The sequence below is a fragment of the Maniola hyperantus genome, chromosome 11, assembly GCF_902806685.2.
Source record: "Maniola hyperantus chromosome 11, iAphHyp1.2, whole genome shotgun sequence".
Lineage (NCBI taxonomy): Eukaryota > Metazoa > Arthropoda > Insecta > Lepidoptera > Nymphalidae > Maniola > Maniola hyperantus.
Genome location: NC_048546.1, coordinates 568,904 through 591,392, shown reverse-complemented (window position 1 = coordinate 591,392; position 22,489 = coordinate 568,904). Strand labels below are relative to the sequence as shown.

At 37.6% G+C, this 22,489-nt stretch overlaps 1 protein-coding gene across 1 annotated transcript; it reads left to right on the top strand.

Moving 5' to 3' along the window:
- The first annotated feature begins 10,923 nt into the window (after positions 1-10,923).
- On the top strand, positions 10,924-22,487 carry LOC117986645 (uncharacterized). The gene is made up of 10 exons (XM_069501998.1): positions 10,924-11,090; positions 15,078-15,234; positions 17,284-17,493; positions 17,755-17,967; positions 18,100-18,433; positions 19,740-19,800; positions 20,623-20,779; positions 21,064-21,273; positions 21,455-21,667; positions 21,929-22,487. The coding sequence occupies exons 2-10, from the start codon at positions 15,078-15,080 to the stop codon at positions 22,270-22,272; spliced, it is 1,899 nt and encodes a 632-aa protein (XP_069358099.1). The 5' UTR covers positions 10,924-11,090; the 3' UTR covers positions 22,273-22,487.
- The last annotated feature ends 2 nt before the right edge of the window (positions 22,488-22,489 follow it).

The following is a 22,489-nucleotide window of genomic DNA, read 5'->3' as shown; positions in this document are numbered from 1 at the left end:
CGGCTCAAACAAGTGGCCGTCCACTTGTTTGAGCCGTGGATCGGGCTGAAATTTGCAATACAGATAGCTGTTATAACGTGGACATCCGTTAAGAAAGGATTTTTGAAAATTCAAACCCTAAGGGCGTAAAATAGGGGTTTGAAATTTGTGTAGTCCACGCGGATGATGTCGCAGGCATAGCTAGTCAAGATATAAAATAAATGTAACCACATTTGACACCTACTTACAACTGCATCGAATAACGCTCACGACGGACTAATAGTACCCCACTAAGGCATACACAGACCGGACCTTAAAAAATAGAATAATTAACATTTCAAGGGCACACAGCGAATTTTAGTCCGCCTCGATTTATTTTCTCTTTTTACGATAATATCACTTTCAGTTCATTTTAAGAATTTAGAGGATCGCTTCTTATGTGATGGGTGTTCACCTTCAATAGACATTAAAAAAAAATTTGAACTGTCATAAATATAAAATTGGGGTACAGTTTTCTTTTACTCTCTTACAAATTGACCCTTAACGACAATTGCTCATCGAAAAACGGTATACGATTTAAAATTAACAAAATGGCAGTGACTAGGTTGTGTAGGTTGTGTGTATCGTATTGTCTAAATGACATACTGCGCTAAAATTTAAGACTCCTACAGCCGTACTCAGTTGCTTAATCGTTACTTAAGCTCACATAAATCTGTCTCGTTTTAACTCGATCTTAAGTAACGATTAAGGTTTCTTAACTACTTTAGTTAAAATAATATAATTAGGGTTTTTCAAAAATCCCGTGGGAACTCTGATTTTCCAGAATAAAAAGTAGCCTATGTCCTTCCCCGAGATGCAAGCTGTCTCTGTACCAAATTTCGTCAAAATCGGTTGAACGGTAGAGCCGTGAAAGGCTGGCAGACAGACGGACACACTTTCGAATTTATAATATTAGTATGAATTTGGCGCAGTATGTTGTATTCTCAATATGATTAATGTACAGTGACAATAGATTTAGACTGTTGTCTTTTAATATTTTGTGTCTAACTTGTACTTAATGAATATAATTATTGGAAGTAATATACATGTGTTTAGATGTATGTAAGCAACACGGGCGCAATATTTGACAATTTTTTCAAGCAGCCCTTCGCATACCTATAACCCAACCCGGTCAAGCTAAGTTTGCACCTCGCGTCGATTAAATTTTAAAAATTAAAACTCAACAATTGGCAGACAAAAATTTGTAGTGCGTGTATGTTCGCATCTTTGTCACCGATACACGACGTACTACGAATTTTTGTCTGCCACTTCTTGAGTTATTTAAAAAAAAAAAAAATCGACGTGAGGTGCAAACTTAGCTTGACCGGGTAGTAAATGTAAACAATTATTATAAAAGTAGTTTACTGTAGTGAGATTTTGATATGATAGAGCGAAATGGCATTTAATGGGATAGATCATTTAATATTTTTCGGAGTATAAATCGTTTTTTTTTTTCATAATTAATCGATTCTTCAAAATTCTTGTTTTTATCCCATTAGTTCAAATTAAAAATAAAACTGATTTTTTTTTTAAATCCATAAGTTTTGCCAACAGTCCGTACAAAATGACTTCTCATGCGCCATTTTAACTCTGGGCCAACTGGCATGTCAAAAGTACTGTTCACCTTTAAAATAGGGACTAATATCGTACTTTTCACATGACAATTGACGCATAAAGTTAAAATGGCGTCAAGTCATTATTATACATATATTAAGTATATTTTTGTATTAATGGCAATTTCTTTTTCAATTAAATAGGGGTCTCTCCCTCACAAATACAAATATTTGATCTTGTCATAGTGTATCGAAAATAAAAAGGAGGTTTGTCAATTAAAAAATAGTGTTGGTGATGTATCGATATTTCAGAAACGTCATTTAACTCTATCGAATTAAAGAGACTGTTTTAAAATCTACATGTCTATATAAAAATTAAAACTATTCGTGAAACTTGAACACAATATAATATTTATCATATTATTATATAAAAATACTTATGTGTTACTTTCGCTATGTCCACGATATCCCAGGCCCTGTATTACGGAACGTTTGGGTAATGTGCAGTAATCGTCGCATTCGGTACGATACTTTGATAGTAATAATGAGCAAAAACATCGATATAATTTTTTTATTTATCGTATTTTTCGCTCATAGTTTTAAAAGATGAGTGACTTTCCGTGTTCAAATACTGAAACGCTATTTAGTATTTAAGGGTACCTTAAATATTATTATTTGGGATTTCCTGGGAACCCACTTCGTCATTGCGACCTTAAATATTAAAATACCTTAATGTTCGATATCAGCTAAGAAAGATTGCAAGCGTTGATGATATTAGCATTACTATCAATATTCCGTAAAACGGAGTCTGGTGATGTGACGTCACGTGTCATTTTTTTTACAATAATTATCCCTAAGTGTTCAAAGGTGCTCCCAAATTGAAGAGGTCGACAGGGTTTTCGAGGTATTTTTGTAGGGTTTCGGAGTAATAGTGTAACACTAGTTAGGCGCTTTATATCATTCCTAAGTAAGGTGACGATAGGTAAGGCAACGCTATGTATAGAAAGTAGAAACGCGTGGAGAAATTTAAGTTAACTTACTTTATTATTAGTTTTAGTGTATGTTGTAGCACGACAGATCCCAAGTGTTTGTGGTTGTATAAAAACAACCCCTTTTTGGAATAGACTAGTAAATAAAATAGAACATTGTGGCTGACTCTGTTGTACACATTCTTCAAACTAAACTAAAATGAGAGATCTAAATATATTTTATTCCTTTCATAATGCTCCCTACAGAAGAGGACATGCATTCATCATCATCATGATCAACCCATCGCCGCTCACTACAGAGCACGGATCTCATCTCAGAGTGAGAAGGGTTTTGGCCATAGTCTACCACGCTGGCCGTGTGCCGATTGGTAGATTTCACACACCTTTGAGAACATTATGGAGAACTCTCAGGCATGCAGGTTTCCTCACGATGTTTGCCTTCACCGTTAAAGCAAGTGATATTTAATGTATAAAACGCACATAACTCAGAAAAGTTAGACGTGCGTGCCCGGGATCGAACCCCGGACCTCAGATTAGAAGGCAGACGTCCTAACCTCTAGGCTGTCACAGCTAGGACAGGCATTAGATTCAGTCAATTTAGAGATTTTTTCGTTTAAACTATTTCTCGTCGAGTCGAGTAGTAACTATTCGGGCTAACGTCGACTAAACATGTACGTGAGTAAAGCCGGTTTCTTCTTCATTTACAATTTAGATATGTTATACAATAGAATCAAACACATTGGGGCTGATTCTCTTGTACACAATCTCTAAACTAAACTAAATTGACAGGTCTAAATCTAGTGCTATCCTTTTCCGCGAGCAACACTGAAAGGGATAGCAATAGATTTAGACGTGCCATTTTAGTTTAGTTTAGAGATTGTGTACAATGGAATTAGCCACACTGTCTTTAGCCCATTATATTATTTTTTGGTACCAGTACAAAATTTTGTGGTTTGACTGTAAAATGTAAACGCAATAACGTCCTACTTTCTTAATGTTCCCGATCATAGATATAGTACTAATTAATTACTTGCGTTTTCCTTATGAGAAACGAATGTTTTTGACATTACATTTCTATCGATAGTTAATATGAATCCAATTCGAACGTCACTATACCAATTTGTCAAATGGAAGTAGTATAGTCATTTTTTTCATAGTATTCTTTAGTTGTAAAAATGGTTTCTTTTGATTTAATTAAATAATAACCCTTGAGTAACCGACGAATATAACCATTTTTGTGTGTGGTCCACCAACAACTGTGGAACCAACTCCCATCGGCGGTGTTCCCACTAGATTATAACATGGGGTTATTCAAGGGGCGGACCAACAAATTCCTAAAAGGCCGGCAACGCATCGGCGGCTCCTCTGGTGCTGCAAATGTTCATGGGCGGCGGTAATCACTTAACATCAGGTGACCCGCCTGCTCGTTTGCTCGCTATATCTATTAAAAATAAAAAAATAAAAATTTAACCGACTTCAAAAAAAGGAGGAGCTTCTCAATTCGACTGTGCTTTTTTCTCTTTTTTAATAGCTTTGATGAGCTGAATAACACATACCATTTTTTATTCCCTTTTGGAAATACTTGGGTTCGTATGTTGCAACATACGTATTAAGTTTTACGTTAGATAGTTTACAGTTACAGTAAGTCAGTAGGGTTTGCTCGCCGCTTTGGGCACTTAGGCTGTGAACACATCTAACGAAAAATCCGCTCGCGGAAAAACTCACGCAATATTCCGCTACTACCACCCTACAAATCTTTAAGCGGAAATCTCGCTCTTAATTCTCCGATGTTGGTAAACACTGCACTAAAGTTGAAATCTATAGAGTATAAAGCATATTTGGCTTTGTTCAGACTTAGTGAAAACGAGACAGAGTTATGTCTCTGACATAAATCTGTCTCGATTTAACTGTGTTAAAACAGCTAAGTCAAAGTATGCTCTATAGATTTCACCTAAGTAAATGTTAAACTTAAAACAAACCAAACCCCTTTTTTTGCAGAAACAAACATTAGGTTAGGTCTGACAAATCAGAAAATTTGTCTCACCTTAAAAATTTGGTGTGCCAAAAATATATACTTATCATTATCACGGCACCAAACTACAATTAAAAAACAAAATAGCAAACATTACAAATTAAAATTACAATATTTTCCGCAATTGCGCGGAAACCCGCACAATTTCGAAGTGCGGAGAAACGTATGCGGACGGTTCCACGGCGTCTAGAATGGCGATCTGCGAACATTTTAATACAACACAGAGCGGTACGCGGTGCGTGTTTTCCGCTAGCAGAAATTCCGCCCGGTTTGTTCGTAGCCTAATGTCTTTTAGGTTAGGTTACGCCCGATCTCATTGAACTATCGCTTATGAACGCCCTTTTGTTGAATCTCTGCCAGCAATTTGTCCTATGTTGATCTCATCCTCGTATCTAATATAATATAATTTGGTGCTTGGGTAATCTTGTAGCGTCGTCGTTTAGGATTCCCTTATGGCATAAAAACGAATGAATAAAAATCCCAAGAAAAAAAACTATTCAAATTCACATTAGAAATTGAAAAGTATCGAATGCCATTTTTGTGGTCTCATTTTAGGCCTTAATTAGTTCTGTTTTGTTTTTATGCCATAAGGGAATTTAATTTTTTAGAATACATTTTGATCTGTAATCCTCAAAGAAATAAGTGAACAAATTACTAACATTCTAACTTTTGTTCCATATATTATTATATTTGCCGCTGACCTAGTCTACGCATTTATTTATACTTAGTACATGTAAACTAGGGTGTATGTCCAATGGCCATCAGAGAAAGCTATTTAAGGCTGTTTCATATGAAAAGAATACTGAACCAATCTTAGGGTGAGTTTACACCGGGGATGCGCGATAACTTAGGTGTGTGAATTCACTAATAGGATCGCTCCATTCATATGCATATTATTACATACATGCATGCACATTCTAACTTAGGAGTCGTCCTTTAATCACGTGAGGTTGGTTGGGGGGGGGGGGGGGGGGGCAGTTAGTAGTGTTTCATGTTCGGGGGAGAGGGTTTTTAGACTAAAACCTCACGTGATTAAAGGACGATACTTTACATCCCTGGTGGAGACGTAGCCTTATCGGTTGTCATTTTTCTAACTTACGGCTTGTGCACATGTCTGATGGACAAACTACCTTTATCGTTTGTATAAGAATATGGTCTACGCACAACCTAATTAAAGTTTTTTAAAATTAATTCCTTCATACACCTTTGTCATATCCACACACACAAACATTTGTATAAAATATTTGTGTAAGAATTGCTCATCATCATTTCCCACTTATTTTGTTCTTAGGGTGGCTTCTCATGGGTCGCGATAGTACGAACTACAAACGCTACATTTCAATTTGTACTGACTCACGATAAAACAACACTAAGTACAGTGCCCAGCAAACAACTTGATTAGCTGACGAATGGCGGGTGCACGCGATTGGTTGATCATTCAGCGCGAGTGCACGCGATTGGTTGATACGTCGACTTTCGCTTTCCGGATTCGGCAACTTTCTGCCACTACGCTGCTTCAGGTCTTAGTTGTTTGCCGGGCAATATAATATCGAGAGAGACCTACGCATCTGATTTAATGTCAAAAGAATATAAAAAAGGAAGAAAAGCTACTTAGCTATTTTGATACATAAAAACACACGACCCGAGAAAAAAGTTTCACTAGAGGTAGATCTGCTCGTGCTTTTACGGACCGTGGGAAGTAACCCTTAGTTATTGCTTATATTGTAAGCGCGAGCGCCATTTTATGTAGTAATCTCATGCCATGCTAAATTTTCAGAAGATATTTTTGGAATGTTTATAACGTTTTGGCTGTGATTCGGACGTAATTGTGCAGGTTTGGAGTTATGGGCGCCATGTTGACGTGATAAAGGCTGAACACACTTATCAATACCATAAATAGCACAATAAATATCAAAAATAGCTACAATACACATATAAGTAACAACACAGCCCCGTCTAAGGGTTCTTACATACGTGCCACATCTACAACACAAAACGTCAGAAATGTCACCGGGCACAAAATCATCAAAAAATGTGTTTGAGGAATAAATTCGACGTATTGACTGAAGATTTAGGTATTGAAAATCACAAAATGTCAAATTTATTCGTCTCTAGATTTATTGAAAAACAGTTTTTTTTTTAATAATATAACTATTTAAAGACAATAATATTAAATTTCGTAGTGAAATATTTACTTTCAAGTGGAACATAGGTGTGTTTAGTCTCTAGGGTGGGGAATATTTAGAACGATTGCCCGCAATTTTTTGTGGGAGTAACTTTTTTGTAAAAGTTAGAAAGTAAGATTTTTCTCATTAAAAATACTGTAAAATCCGCCCACTGTTTTTGACCCTCAGGCCGTTTCTTCTATTGTCAATGCTGCAACAGTGCGGTGTTGGCTCAGGCTAATACCGAAACGATACAGCTGTGCGTGTACAACCATATTGGTACTATGTACTATCGAATGTCTCTTTCTACGATTTTGTTTCCTGCAAATGGCAGGAAATCCTGAACGGACATTGAACTATTCCTATATATACCTTCGGCGAACTTTACTCACATAATGGCGTATTAATGGCGTCGATTCTGATGTCTTATTCTAAACTAAATTTAGAGTATCTGCATCTTTTTCTTTTTAATGTTGCTAAAAAAGGACTGGAGACGACTTTTAAATTAAAGACTAAATTTTAGTGTTTCTCTACAAATTTAAACTTTATTATTATTATTATTATTATTTATTTATTATTTAATTAGAACGGCCATAAAGCCAATTACACTAATTAAAATACGAGTACAAACTAACATAAACATACTTACAAAAACATAATTATAAATTTTAAAAAGCAAAATTATAAATTTTCACAAAATTTTATGCTCAAGACTGGCATCTCAAGACACGAGGTTTGATAGTTTTAATTTAAATTAAGTTTCTCTCCTTTTTCAGGGTTCCGTACCTCAAAAGGAAAAATGGAACTCTAATAGGATCACTTTGTTGTCTGTCCGTCTGTCAAGAAACCTATAAGGCACTTCCCGTTGTCGTAGAATCTGAAATTAAATTTGGCATGTAGGTAGGTAGGTAGTTTAGCACACGTAAGGGGAATAATCGGAAAAACGTGAATTTGTAGTTACATCACAAAAATAATAATTAAAATTAAAAAGTAATTAGTATTTTCAACTTTCAAAGTAAGATTAATATACCAAGTGGGTCACCTATACATTCTATTATTATATGAAAGGCACCTGTACATTCTAAACCAGATTTTTATTTATTTTTATGCATTATATTCTTTGATTTTTTTGTGCAAAATGTCGAAAAATACGACTGGTACGGAACCCTCGGTGCGCGAGTCTGACTCGCATTTGACCGGTTTTTTATTACATTGCATTGATAAGAGGAAGATGCGAATACTCTAAAATTTTGATTGAGGAAACACTCATTGAAATAAAGTTGCTCTGTGCTTTCGGCACTGCGTTACCGACCACAGATTAGATAATAGTTTCTGTAATCTGTGTTACCGACACTGCGCCGTTGCCGCACCGACAAATCACTAACCGCCGTAGTCACTAATCGTTACTTAACATTGAGTTAAAACGAGACAGATTTATGTGAGAGATAGCTCTGTCTCGTTTTAACGAAACTAAGTAACGATTAAGCGACTTACTGGAAACCGCCTTACTTTACGATTATTTTAATTATTATAATGATAATTAATTATATATTACATAAGTACACGTACGTATATTAAATGTAACTAACTATACTATGTAACGGAAAACTTTATTGTTTGTACAGTGCGTTGTTAAATATATATATATTTAAACGGAAAAAAACCTAAAAAAAATAAGTGTAGTGTGATGTTTAAATGTAAAGTGTTTCAATTTATTCAGTATTAGATTTAAATCATTAGAAGTTAGATTTTTTATGTTAGTCGTTAATTAATATTTACCTAAAAAAAATAGTTTAGTATATTTTTTTAAGTGTACCATCAGTTACTTTTGATCTTGTCATGTAGCGTCCCGCAGGGTATTCGATTTATTATAATTCGTGATTTTTTCTAACGTCATTTAAGTAGATAGTCTCTAATTGTTTTGTGCCAAGTTTTTTAAGTCTTGTTTGTTAAGCTGGGTTGTCACGATGTTCGCGAAACTGTACTCAAAAGGACACTACGAATACCGTCGCTCCGCAGTCGAATACTGGGCGCCGAAAACGTTCATAAGGCCAGGTTTTCACATAAGCGGAGCGGAGCGAGGAGATTTGTTCAATCCACCAATCAGATTTCTAAAAGATGATTTGATAGACAAAAATATTTTGTCTATTAAGAATCTGATTGGTCGATTGAACACTTCTCCGCTTTGCATAGGTGGAAACCGGACCTTAATCCTCGTTCTTCTACGTTTGTACGTTTAAAGCGAAGCTTCTATAGCACCACTTTGCGCTCGGCCGCCGCTGGGGAGTAAGTCTAAACAAAACGTCACCGTCACAGATGACTTCCCTCTTCGTAGGCTACACTACTGAGTCGAACATAAGCTTCACTTCTGTTGAACATCATCCGATGCGTTACAGGTTCGCGAGCACTGTTGACGCGCAGCTTTAAGTAAAATAATTCTCTAAATTAGTGTACGTTTCCGTACCACTAAGTAAATGTAGAAACTAAATTGTTTGTCATATCATTGTATACAATAATTGTGTTGTGAATATACTAATTACTATAAATGGTAGGTGTACTGGTTGTACAGAGCTCAAAGCTAGCGTAAAGTCCGCCTTTGGAGAGTAATTTGTATTTTTTTCCAAATTCCATCGAATAAAAAAGTAAGCTGATTTTTTTCAAAATGTTGTTTTCTTTCTTCCACACGACTTGGGTCGACCCGGGCACCCGCCGGCTTCTGCCACCAGTGGGTCATGGGTGCAAGAGAAATTTGTAATTACTCGCAGGTACATCCACTCCGTTAGGGTTGGAATTAAATTTAAATGAATATGTGTGTTAAAGAATATATTAATTATTATTATTGTTACATATTAAGTGGGTAGGTATACGCTCGAATCTCGATTATCATCATCATCAACCGATAGACGTCCATTGCTGGACAATGGACATGGTATCATGGTAGGGACTTGGGGCCGACGGTCTGGCACCGCACCGCAGTGCCAGACCGTGTGGAGGTCCCTACCATTAGGCGGTGCACCGCCTAATGTCGTCCGTCCATTTAGTGGTCGCCATCACTACCACCACCACCTTGGGACCCCAACGTCTATCGGTTTTCAAACTACGTGCCCTGCCCATTGCCGGTTGCCGCTTCAGCGGGGGCGCCGCACGCTGAGCTATTCCTACTGAAGATCTCGATAATACTAGATACAAACTCTTAAGTATGTACATCGTATATCTGGAGTAAGTACCACTGATATGGTGTTAGGTATATCTGGAATAAGTACCACTGGTATGGTGTTAGGTATATCTGGAATAAGTACCACTGGTATGGTGTTAGGTATATCTGGAATAAGTACCACTGATATGGTGTTAGGTATATCTGGAATAAGTACCACTGATATGGTGTTAGGTATATCTGGAGTAAGTACCACTGGTATGGTGTTAGGTATATCTGGAATAAGTACCACTGATATGGTGTTAGGTATATCTGGAATAAGTACCACTGGTATGGTGTTAGGTATATCTGGAGTAAGTACCACTGATATGGTGTTAGGTATATCTGGAATAAGTACCACTGGTATGGTGTTAGGTATATCTGGAGTAAGTACCACTGATATGGTGTTAGGTATATCTGGAATAAGTACCACTGGTATGGTGTTAGGTATATCTGGAGTAAGTACCACTGATATGGTGTTAGGTATATCTGGAATAAGTACCACTGATATGGTGTTAGGTATATCTGGAATAAGTACCACTGGTATGGTGTTAGGTATATCTGGAGTAAGTACCACTGATATGGTGTTAGGTATATCTGGAATAAGTACCACTGGTATGGTGTTAGGTATATCTGGAGTAAGTACCACTGGTATGGTGTTAGGTATATCTGGAGTAAGTACCACTGTGCTACTTTAGATATTATAGTTTTTCTTCTATTCCTACTATGTAACAAATGTATGGTTTTTTTGCTGTGTCTAAAGTGGACTTGTTAAACATTCTTTATGATGATTAAAAAAAAATACATTGTAATAAGTAGGTTTACATCCTACAAGCGCTTAAGCAAGAAGTATGCTTATTATAGTTGCCTATGTAGAGATACATATATTTTATCAGTTGTAGATAAGTACATGCACAACAAAGTAGTAAGTAGGTACGTGCTGCTGTTAAGTGCTATTACTGCACGAGCACGACAGTCGACTCAGGCTCAGTGCCGGTCAAGTACTCTGTGGCGCCAGTCGGTCGTCCTTCAGTCTGTTTAACACACAGCTATCAAACTCATAAACAAATTCTTTTTTATTCGTTTATAACAGGCTGAAGCTATTAACTAATAAAACAACTCGTCGAAACGCGTTCAAAGGTATGTTAAACTTTATAATTAACTAGCTTATTCCCGCGACGTCGTCCGCGTGGACTACATCAACCCACTATTTTTGAATTTTCAAAATCGTTTCTTAGCGTATGTCTACGTCAAGATAGCTATCTGCATTCTGCATGCTTTTCAGTCTGATCCGTTTAGTAGTTTTTGAGCTGTGCGTTGATAGATCAGTCAGCCCGCTTTTTCTTTCATAAGTATTAGATATATCTACCTACCGATAAAAATTGATAGGTAACCCAGCATAAGAACTACGGTCAAAGCTATTTTAAGCCTACTTTAGACGATATAGGAAATTTTTAAAAGTAAAATCAAAGGAAATATTTAATAGCTACAGACCTATTCCGAGTCCAACAGTCGTGCCAGCCGGCTCCGCGTCTTGGTTGATATGATAACACAATACGTTGAACCCACACATGAGTTTTAGCCGGTAGAGATACTTAAGACAATTTCACGTCAAAAAGTAATACAATAAAATATATCCAGTGGCCCTACCGTGGTTGTTTGACATGTACAATGTCACGATCGCAATCATCTCTGATTGGTTAATGCTCGCTCACTATTGGCTACAATGCATTGTTGCAACAAGAATGGCACAAATTCAGCCAATCAGAACAATTGAGATTGTAATAATGATTGATGCAGGTTTTAGACAATCGCCCTGCAGGTGATAATTATGAAAGACTATGCTGAGCGAGCGCCGCGAGGGTCGGTTTGAGCCGCACCGGAGCCAAATTTTCCCCATGGCTCCGGGGCGACTCAAACTGACCCCTGGGCAGGGCCATCTTTACCCGGGGGTTCAAGGGGTGCGGTGCACTCCGCAGAGTCCTAGGGGGCGTCAAGCCGACCGCTAACTACCTAGATTTGATTTCTGGCCGTGCCGAAAAAGAAACAAATAATATATGTCTCCCATGGGCAATATTGTGCAAAATTTCGCACAATATTTCTCATACCTTGATTGCCAGCTCGATCTGTCGCGTACTAAATGTGTGCAGGTAATTATTAGATACTTCTAAGGCGGGGTGGGGCGCAGACTTTCGCACCCCGGCGGCGAATATGCAGCCGGCTCTGCCCCTGGGTACGATGGAACGCGCTTGTTAAGCGCGTTCCATAAGTGTATAGCATTTTATTAGGTACCTATGTGTTACCTTTATATCATGTGAAATATGGATTCATATCACCTGATGACCTGAAGATAAGCGTTGCAGTAAAGTGGAGGGATTAGTCGTCGAGTATACTTGTATGTTATTGTAGGTAGGTATTTAAGTATTTTGTATTTTAGCGTTTAAACTATCGTGAGTGATTTCCATTATATTTATCTCTCACGTGTTTACGTGACTATACTCACGAGTTTAGTCGACGCTACCCCGACTAGTTTCGAACCCATCCGGGGTCCTTTTTCAAGGAAGTCAGTTCGCGCACGCGTCACCGTTAAGAGTGCGAAAGTTGTTTGAGAAAATACTTACCTAAGTAGGTAGTTCTTGAAATTAAAGTGTTGTAAGGGTCTTTTAGATTTTTGTGTTATTGATTATGAATATGATGGTAGCCGGTAGATTAGTCAATAGGTAGGTAGGTACTAGGTAGGTAACTAGCTACCAACATAAAAGCGAAGTCTATTATTCAATGGAAATGTCCATAACGCATACAAAAAACGCTAGCATAGTTTACTACTTAGTAGATTGTAGGTATTTGTTCCGCGTCCATACAATGAAATTGAACCTCGTACGTAATCATCTCGTAACCAAACCAGTAGGTACTTACCTACGCATTTTTAGGGTTCCGTACCTCAAAAGGAAAAACGGAACCCTTATAGGATCACTTTGTTGTCTGTCTGTCTGTTTGTATGTCTGTCTGTCAAGAAACCTACAGGGTACTTCCGTTGACCTAGAATCATGAAATTTGGCAGGTAAGTAGGTAGATCTTATAGCTGACATTTGGGGAAAAATCTGAAAACCGTGAATTTAGGGTTAGATCACACAAAAAAATTAAATTGTGGTCATGAATTATAGTATAGTGGTCATAATTAGTATTTTCAATTTTCTAAGTAAGATTACTATATTAAGTGGGGTATCATATGAAAGGTCTTAACCTGTGCATTCTAAAACAGATTTTTATTTATTTTTATGTACCTATCATAGTTTTTGAATTATCCTGCAAAATGACGAAAAAATACGACTGTAGTACGGAACCCTCATTGCGCGAGCCTGACTCGCACTTGGCCGGTTTTATTTACTCTATCCATAGGTAGGCAGTATAGTAGCATAGTAGGCTCGAAGCATCGAAATTATTTCAAAGGCCGGACGCAGAAATATCTTCATAGTAACTATTACAAGTTGTTTAAATAGGTGGTTATATACTAAGTACAGTACGCGGCAGAAAATAATGTAAGTACATACTACCTTTAGAAAGAGATAGCGATTTTATAGAGCATTGTATTTGTCGTTGAGACCGACAAAACGTCACATAGGTATGAGTGACAGAGACGAGACAACGCTCTACAAAGCCGAAATCTCATTCTAAAGGTCGATGTACAGTAAACGACAGAAAGTGATGTACATCGACCTTTAGAAGCAGATTTGTAGAGCATATTGTCTCTATCGTTGAGACCGACAAATCGTCACATAATATGTATGAGTGTCAGAGACAACTTTCTGCCACGAACTGTACCTATACGTACTTAGGTACCTATCTATCTATATTTTTAAATTGATGGAATTTGTTTTTTTAATTACAACAAGTACCTATATATTCTGTTTTTCCGTGAGGCTCTGATATTTTCTTGAATAAAAACACCACACAGATCTCCCAAAACACAATTGACGACACCTGAGCATTCTCAGGAAATGTAAGTAGAATAAAGAAGAAAAATGTTTATTTTTAGGGTTCCGTACCTCAAAAGGAAAAACGGAACCCTTATAGGATCACTTTGTTGTCTCTGTCTGTCTGTCCGTCTGTCTGTCTAGAAACCTACAGGGTACTTCCCGTTGACCTAGAATCATGAAATTTGGCAGATAGGCTTAAAGCTGACATTTGGGGAAAGATCTGAAAACCGTGAATTTAGGGTTAGATCACACAAAAAAATTAAATTGTGTTCATGAATTACTAATAATTAGTATTTTCAATATTCGAAGTAAGATAACTATATCAAGTGGGGTATCATAATTATGAAAGGATACCGGTGCATTCTAAAACAGATTTTTATTTATTTTTATGCATCATAGTTTTTGAATTATCGTGCAAAATGTCGAAAAAATACGACTGTAGTACGGAACCCTCAGTGTGCGAGCCTGACTCGCACTTGGTCGGTTTTTTAAATAACAACAAGTATATTCTGTTTTTCCGTGGGGCTATGATATTTTCTTGAATAATAATTTAAAACACCACACAGATCGCCCAAAACACAATTGACGACACCTGAGCATTCTCAGGAAATGTAAGTAGAATAAAGAAGAAAAATGTTTATTTTTTAAAGCTGTGTGCCCACACATCACCAGTAGAATGACTTGATAGCTTTTACCTATCTTCTATATATATAAAAGGAAAAGGTGACTGACTGACTGACTGACTGACTGACTGACTGACTGATCTATCAACGCACTGCTCAAACTACTGGACGGATCGGGCTGAAATTTGGCATGCAGATAGCTATTATGACGTAGGCATCCGCTAAGAAAGGATTTTATAAAAGGAAAAGGTGACTGACTGACTGACTGACTGAATGACTGACTGACTGACTGATCTATCAACGCACTGCTCAAACTACTGGACGGATCGGGCTGAAATTTGGCATGCAGATAGCTATTATGACGTAGGCATCCGCTAAGAAAGGATTTTTGAAAATTCAACTCCTAAGGGGGTGAAATAGGGTTTTGAAATTTTGTAGTCCACGCGGATGAAGTCGCGAGCATAAGCTAGTTTCCTTATATAGGTACTTACTATAAGCTAGTGCCAAAAGTATGAATTGATTTGCAGATGCCAGTTACAGTGGAGAAGATAACCGACCAGCTGCTGTTGGGCGAGGGTCCGCACTGGGATGATCGGCAGCAGGCGCTGTTCTTCGTCGACATCCTGAACTGCTCCATACACAAGTACCACCTCGCCACCAAGCAGCACACCAAAACCAAACTTGGTAAGAAACATGATGATCAACCCATTGCCGGCTTATTAGAGCACGGTAAAACGTTGCAGTAGCGACAGCAGTAGCAATGCGATATTTCATTTGCTGTCTCTCTTCTTCTTTTTATTTTGCTTTGTGGCTATTGCTGTCTCTCTCTAGCCGGACGTTTGACAGCAATGATCGCGAGATACGTAATCGCCCCGCGGGTCTACTCTCAGACTGAGAAGGGCTTGTCATAGTCAACCACGCGGGCCCAGTGAGGGTAAACTTCACACACCTTCGAGAACTGGGAAAGGGTGTGTGAATTCCTTCATCGTTAAATCAAGGAATTAAGTACCTACTTAGTTGAAAAAAAATTACAAAAAAAATAAAAACCGACTTCGATACAGAAACACTAAAAATTGAAAAATAATTTAATTTATTACCGAATATATTATGTATACAAGAGTTAATATAGTTCCATAATAATACTTTTTGGTGCCGGTGCCAATTAGCTTTAGCTGCGCGAATCGTCTAGACTTCATATTTTTATGAGACTCCACAATGGCACCTCATTGGCACCGACCCCAAAAAATATTATTATGGAACTATATTAACTCTTGTATACATAATATATTCGGTAATAAATTAAATTATTTTTCAATTTTTAGTGTTTCTGTATCGAAGTCGGTTTTTATTTTTTTTGTAAAAAAATTTTATTTCTCAATTTTTAGTGGCCCCATGGAATTATGCTATGACTGGTTAAAAATCTACTGTTTACTAAGCTATTACACTGATCGCGACCAATTTACTCTTATCCGTTGAGGAGTTCCAGTATCTATCTTCGAAGATGTTCATCAGATCTTCACCAAATTGAAATGGGACCAACTTTGAAGTATACCCTTTCAAACAAAAAAAGAATTTTCAAAATCGGTCCAGGCGTCTTCGAGTAATCGGGGAACATACATAAAAAATAAAAAAAATAAGAAAAAAAAAAGATTCCAACGAATTGAGAACCTCCTCCTTTTTTTGAAGTCGGTTAAAAAGTAATTTATTGCTTATAAAACGCACTTAACTCCGAAAATGTAGAGGTGCTGCTACGTGCACGGGATCGATCACCGATCTACCGAATAGTCCGGAGGTCTTAACCACTGGGCTATCACGGCTCATGATCCTCTATACTAATATTATAAATGCGAAAGTGTGTCGTCTGTCTGTCTGCTAGCCTTTCACAGCCCATCCGTTTAACCGATTTTGTTTGAGGAATTTTGGTACCTACAGTCTACAGAGATAGCTTGCATCATTACATATTAGGTACGCACAACAGACGGAAAGGTTTTTAGTGCGGAAACGGGAAACCAGCCCAGAACGAAGAAGAAGAAGAAGCTTGCATCCCGGGGAAGAACATAGGCTACTTTTTGTCCCGGAAAATCAAAGAGTTCCTACGGGATTTTTAAAAACCTAAATCCACGCGAACGAAGTCGCGGACATCATCTAGTAACAACGGCATTCCACCTTAAATATTTTACTTATTTCAATATAAAACATTAGTTACTTAATCTCCCTTTTACTTTATCTTAAATACCATATCAGCTGAGATAAATAAATAAAAATAAATCGATCTAAGTATTTATCCATGTAGGTATATCTATAATCTATCGATATGGGTAAGATATAAACAAGTAAGAAGATTGACAACAACGATGCTAAGATTACGCCGGTTACGCACTCATCCGATCCGAGTCCGTGAAAATACGTTCCATTTTGTTTTGTATGGTAGCTTATGACATATGTCGTAGATAATCGCTGGTATTCTCACGGATGACGGAACTGCAGTGCGTAATCGCTTCACAGATGGATTACTTTTCGGCCGTATCTGAATATAAAAAAGGAAAAGGTGACTGACTGACTGATCTATCAACGCACAGCTCAAACTACTGGAAGTATCGGGCTGAAATTTGGAATGCAGATAGCTATTAAGTCGCGAGCATAAGCTAGTACAGGATAAAGTCGCGCCATATGGATTTTTAATTGACTAAGTATTTAATTATACTTAAGACTTTTTTGTTATTTATTTCGCAGGTGGTCGCGTCGGTTTCATAGTCCCAGTGGAGGGAACAACAGACCAGTTCCTGGTGGGCTTGGAGAGAACCTTCACCATCGTGCAATGGGACGGTGGAGAAGGAAGTCCCGCAACTGTGGTACGAGAGTTGGGGACGGTTGATGCAGATGTGGTGCCTCCTACCAGGATCAACGATGGCAAGGCTGATCCGAAGGGGAGGATATTTGGAGGTAACTGACCACGAGATGTAAGCGACTAGTGGCGCCATCTCTTATCATTGAGCAACAACATCGTGTTCTGGAATCTGTGGTGTGTGTGTGTGGGTAGCGACATTAATATTTTATCAAGCGATGCACGTCTTGACCACAGAGTACATTGAATATACGAGTATGACCTTATTCCAGGTTTCCAAACAGACGTAGTTAGTCGAATCTCTGATACTGATTGTGTTGTGAATTTAGGTAAATACGCCTAGTAATTTAAAATTCCAGGTACAATGGGCCACGAAGAACCGCTAGGCAACATAAAACCCGCGAGCGGCTCGCTGTACCGCGTCGACGGTGGCGGCGTGACCAAGCTCTGCGGCGACATCGGCATCTCCAACGGCCTGGCCTGGGACTTGCAGCGCAAGGCCTTCTACTACACCGACACCTTCGAGTTCAACATCCGGCAATACGACTACGATGTGGACACGGGGGAAATATGTAAGTGGCCTTTATTAGGGTTCCGTACCCCAACACCAAGCGTACCTACACGACAAATGACGTGAAAGATTTTTTTCCTAGAGCCTGTAAAATTGAGAGAAAAAATTGTACTTACCTAATTTTTTCTTTTAGCAAATCCCAAACACATTTTCGACTTCAAAAGGAACAACATCGACGCCTATCCAGATGGCAGCACTATAGACACGGACGGAAATCTTTGGATCGCTCTGTTCAAAGGCGACGGTGTCATCCAAATCGATCCCACTACTGGGAAGTTGTTACAAAAAGTGAATATACCCGCGCATCAAGTCACTTCTGTGACATTTGGAGGGCCTAACTTTGACATACTGTTTGTGACTTCGGCTTCTATGAAACTATTGAATGAGGAGGAACAGAAACCGCCCCGTGGATGCACGTTTATGGTGACAGGATTGGGCGTTAAAGGGTTGCCGAATAACAATTTTAAGCTTCCCTAATATTCAGTTTATAAAATTTTGCACAACTATTAAAAGTAAAAACAAAATTATTTATATAACAATTTTAAGATTCTATATAAAATAGGTAAAAATCTACCTAGACTAAGATTGGTTTGGCAATTAATCATTTTTTTCATAAAATTTAACCGCATAAATAGAAATATAAAATGTTTAGGTAAGTACATAATTATCACGTTTAATGGATGGAATTTTTCGTTTAGGTATAAGAATTAAGTAACTACGTAAGTGTGTATTATAAATAAATGCAAATTTTTATTTGTAAGTAGGTAGTTAAATAAAGAGTTTTTGTGTTTTATTTTTCCCAAGTTTCCTTCTACTCGATTTTGAAAAAATTGTAAAGTTATTTGATTGCTAAAATTAATTGATTTCTCGTGAAAAATGACGAAAAAATACGACTGTATTACGGAACCCTCGGTGCGTGAGTCTTAATCGCACTTGGCCGGTTTTTATTTGTATTTAAATAAAAAGTTGTTTTATTTTTTCTCAAGTTTCCCAATTTAAAAAAATTAATCAAATTATTACCATTTCCAATTCCCCTTGACCGGGCGTGGCTGATATTTACGATTGTCTACCTAAAACTAGTAGCAAAAATTTATGTTAGATGGCGCGGTTTGTTTTTACCTTACGCTCTTAGTCAGCCTTCATAGATGCGATTAACGATTCAAAAGTTAAATTGAAAAATATTTCTATTCTATTCCTAATATTTATTGTAATGTATATGTATTGATTGAAATGAGCTACCCGTATTAAATTAAAAACATTTTTTTTTTCAATTTATATTTATTTATTCTTGAGTTGGAGTGTGATGAATATGAATTAATATTTTTTTTAAATCTGCTATATATCGTCAATAGAGATTTATTTATATTTTTTAGGAAAAATAAAGTCAACGCTCTAAAATAGGTTTTTTTCTACAAACATTTAGTTTTGCTGTTCGTTAACAAAAGTGAATCTTGCCGTTTTACTTCTGTAAGTAGGTACGGAACTCTCGGTGCGCGAGTCTGACTCGCACTTGGCTGGTTTTTTTGGGTTCCGTACATCAAAAGGAACCCTAACTTAATTATTTAATTTTAATGATAAAGAAAACCTATAGAGGGCACTTCCCGTTGATCTAGAATCTAGAAATTGGTCTTATAGCACAAGTAAAGGAGTGAATCCAAAAATTTGTGGTTCCGTCACCAAAAAAATTTAAAATGTGTACACGAAAAAATAGTTTACTTCATGCACATGTAGATGGCGCTGTCTCTTATTAACTTGCAGTGTTGCACATTAAAGGGTTTTATCTGAGACGAGAGATGGTACGGGACCCTTCGTGTGCGAATCAGACTCGCACTTGGTCGGTTTTTTATCAGTTGTAGACTAGATATAGGTACATAATATTCACGAAGTAGTGCTATGTGTTATTTTGGTATAATTATAAATTACATTGGTATAATCACGACACTCCACAGCCAACCCAGGTCAGTGCCGGAATTGTTCTTCTGCAGTCTGTACCAATCCTGTAACACATAACGCGTAAACAACAACCATTTTTATTTGTTTATCGTTTTGGTAGCATATTTGCAAGCGTTTGTACATAACTGATAAGAAACTTTTAACAACTCGTCGAAGTCGGGCGTTTAAAGGTATGTTAAGCTTTTATGTAAATAAAAATATTATGTAAATAATTTGTATTTGTATTTGTATGAATAAGTATACTTAGGTAGGTACTTAATAAAAAATAGATAAGATTGATAAGGTAAGCGTAATAGCTACGATCAAATATATTTTAATCATATACCTAATATATTATAACTAGGTATAGTTATAGGTACTTATGTATAGGAATTTTTTAAAAGAAAAATAAACGGAAATATTACCAGAGTTCCTATTCCGTGTTTTTATGTTGGAAGGGTACCTAATTGTTTTTAAACTAATGTTGCTTTTTAAAATAAGTACCTACTTAACAGATTTTAGATTAACAACCCGGACTTATCTAATTGAGTAATTATTCTGTGTTTCTTGAATAAAAACATCACACAAATTCCCCCAAAACAACTGGACGCACGTTTCGAAACCAGACTCCTGAGCATCCTTAGGAAATGTAGAATTAGGTATCTGAAGCTTTTAGTTCCTTATATTTTAATGGCTACTGCCAAAAGTATGAATTTATTTGCAGATGTCAGCTAAAGTGGAGAAAATAACCGACCAGCTGCTGCTCGGCGAGGGTCCGCACTGGGATGATCGGCAGCAAGCGCTGTTCTTCGTGGACATCCGGAACTGCTCCATACACAAGTACCACCTCGCCACCAAGCAGCACACCAAGACCAAACTTGGTAAGAAACATGATGATCACGGGTGTCCTCTCAGAATTAGAAGGGTTTAAGCCATAGTCTGCCACACTTCACAGACCTTAGAAAACATTAATAGAGAACTTTTAGGCATGCCGGTTTCTTCACCGTTAAAGCAAGTATCTACCTATATCGGTATCTAATAAGTATTTATTTTAAGTGCGCTTTAACTGCGAAAATTTAGAAGGCCCTAATAGCCGTATACAACTGCGCCATTTGGATTTTTAATTTAATAATAGGTACTTAGATTTTTGCTATTTATTTCTCAGGTGGCCGCGTCGGTTTCATAGTTCCAGTGGAGGGAACAACAGACCAGTTCCTGGTGGGCTTGGAGAGAACCTTCACCATCGTGCAATGGGACGGTGGAGAAGGAAGTCCCGCAACTGTGGTACGAGAGTTGGGGACGGTTGATGCAAACGTGGTGCCTCTCACAAGAATCAACGATGGCAAAGCAGATCCGAGGGGGAGGATTTTTGCAGGTAACTACATCGACTAGTGGTGCCATCTCTTACCAGTACCTGAAAACATCGTGTTGAATGGGCTCCGTGTCTTTTATGACTATGGGGGAGGGGGGCACATATAGCAAAAATTTTATTCCGTGCAATTACTGAATTACTTACACTGTTTTGTTCGCCAGCACCTCATTATTATTGTTTCCAGGTACAATGGGCTACGAAGGATTGCTAGGCAACATAAAACCTATAAACGGCTCGCTGTACCGCCTCGACGGTGGCGGCGTGACCAAGCTCTGCGGTGGCATCGGGATCTCCAACGGCCTGGCCTTTGACTTGCAACGAAAGGCCTTCTACTACACCGACACCATCGAGTTGAACATCCGGCGTTACGACTACGATGTGGACACGGGGGAAATATGTAAGAGGCCTTTTTAGGATTCCCCGTAATAACGTCTTTGCTTGGTAACTACTTACATACAATATCAATTCACTATCTACGTTTCCTAAATCCTAACCGGTTAAGCACATTACTTTCCGCCAGCCTCTTTATATCGTCGGTCCATCGTGCTGGAGGGCGTCCCACACTATGCTTGCTTACAGTAGTATATTATTTACTAAATTAGTGCTATAATCACCTAAAACAGTATTTTTGACAAGTCAGTTTTCATTTTTCTTTCAGCAAATCCCAAACACATTTTCGACTTGAAAAAGAACAACATCGACGCCTATCCAGATGGCAGCACTATAGACACGGACGGAAATCTTTGGATCGCTCTGTTCAAAGGCGACGGCGTCATCAAAATCGATCCCACTACTGGGAAGTTGTTACAAAAAGTGAATATACCCGCGCATCAAGTCACTTCTGTGACATTTGGAGGGCCTAACTTTGACATACTGTTTGTGACTTCGGCTTCTATGAAACTATTGAATGAGGAGGAACAGAAACCGCCCCGTGGATGCACGTTTATGGTGACAGGATTGGGCGTTAAAGGGTTGCCGAATAACAATTTCAAGCTTCCCTAATATTCTGCTCATAAAATTTTGCTTAACTATTATAAAGTAAAAACCGAATAATATACCAATTTTAAGATTCTATATAAAATAGTTATATCTACCTAATAAGGCTAGTTTGGCAATTAAACCATTTTTACATTATTACATACATAAACAGAAATATAAAATGTTTAGGTAGTTATATAAATTATCATGTTTAATGGACGGGGTATTACGAATAATTAAT

What these genes read in the sequence shown, in the direction of transcription:
- LOC117986645 (XM_069501998.1), top strand. Translation starts at nt 15,078, where the DNA reads ATGCCAGTTACAGTGGAGAAGATAACCGACCAGCTGCTGTTGGGCGAG. An exon ending in TTGCCGAATAACAATTTTAA is followed by an intron (nt 18,434 to 19,739) that starts GCTTCCCTAATA and finishes TGCACATTAAAG; the next exon opens with GGTTTTATCTGAGACGAGAG. An exon ending in GCGAATCAGACTCGCACTTG is followed by an intron (nt 19,801 to 20,622) that starts GTCGGTTTTTTA and finishes ATTTATTTGCAG; the next exon opens with ATGTCAGCTAAAGTGGAGAA.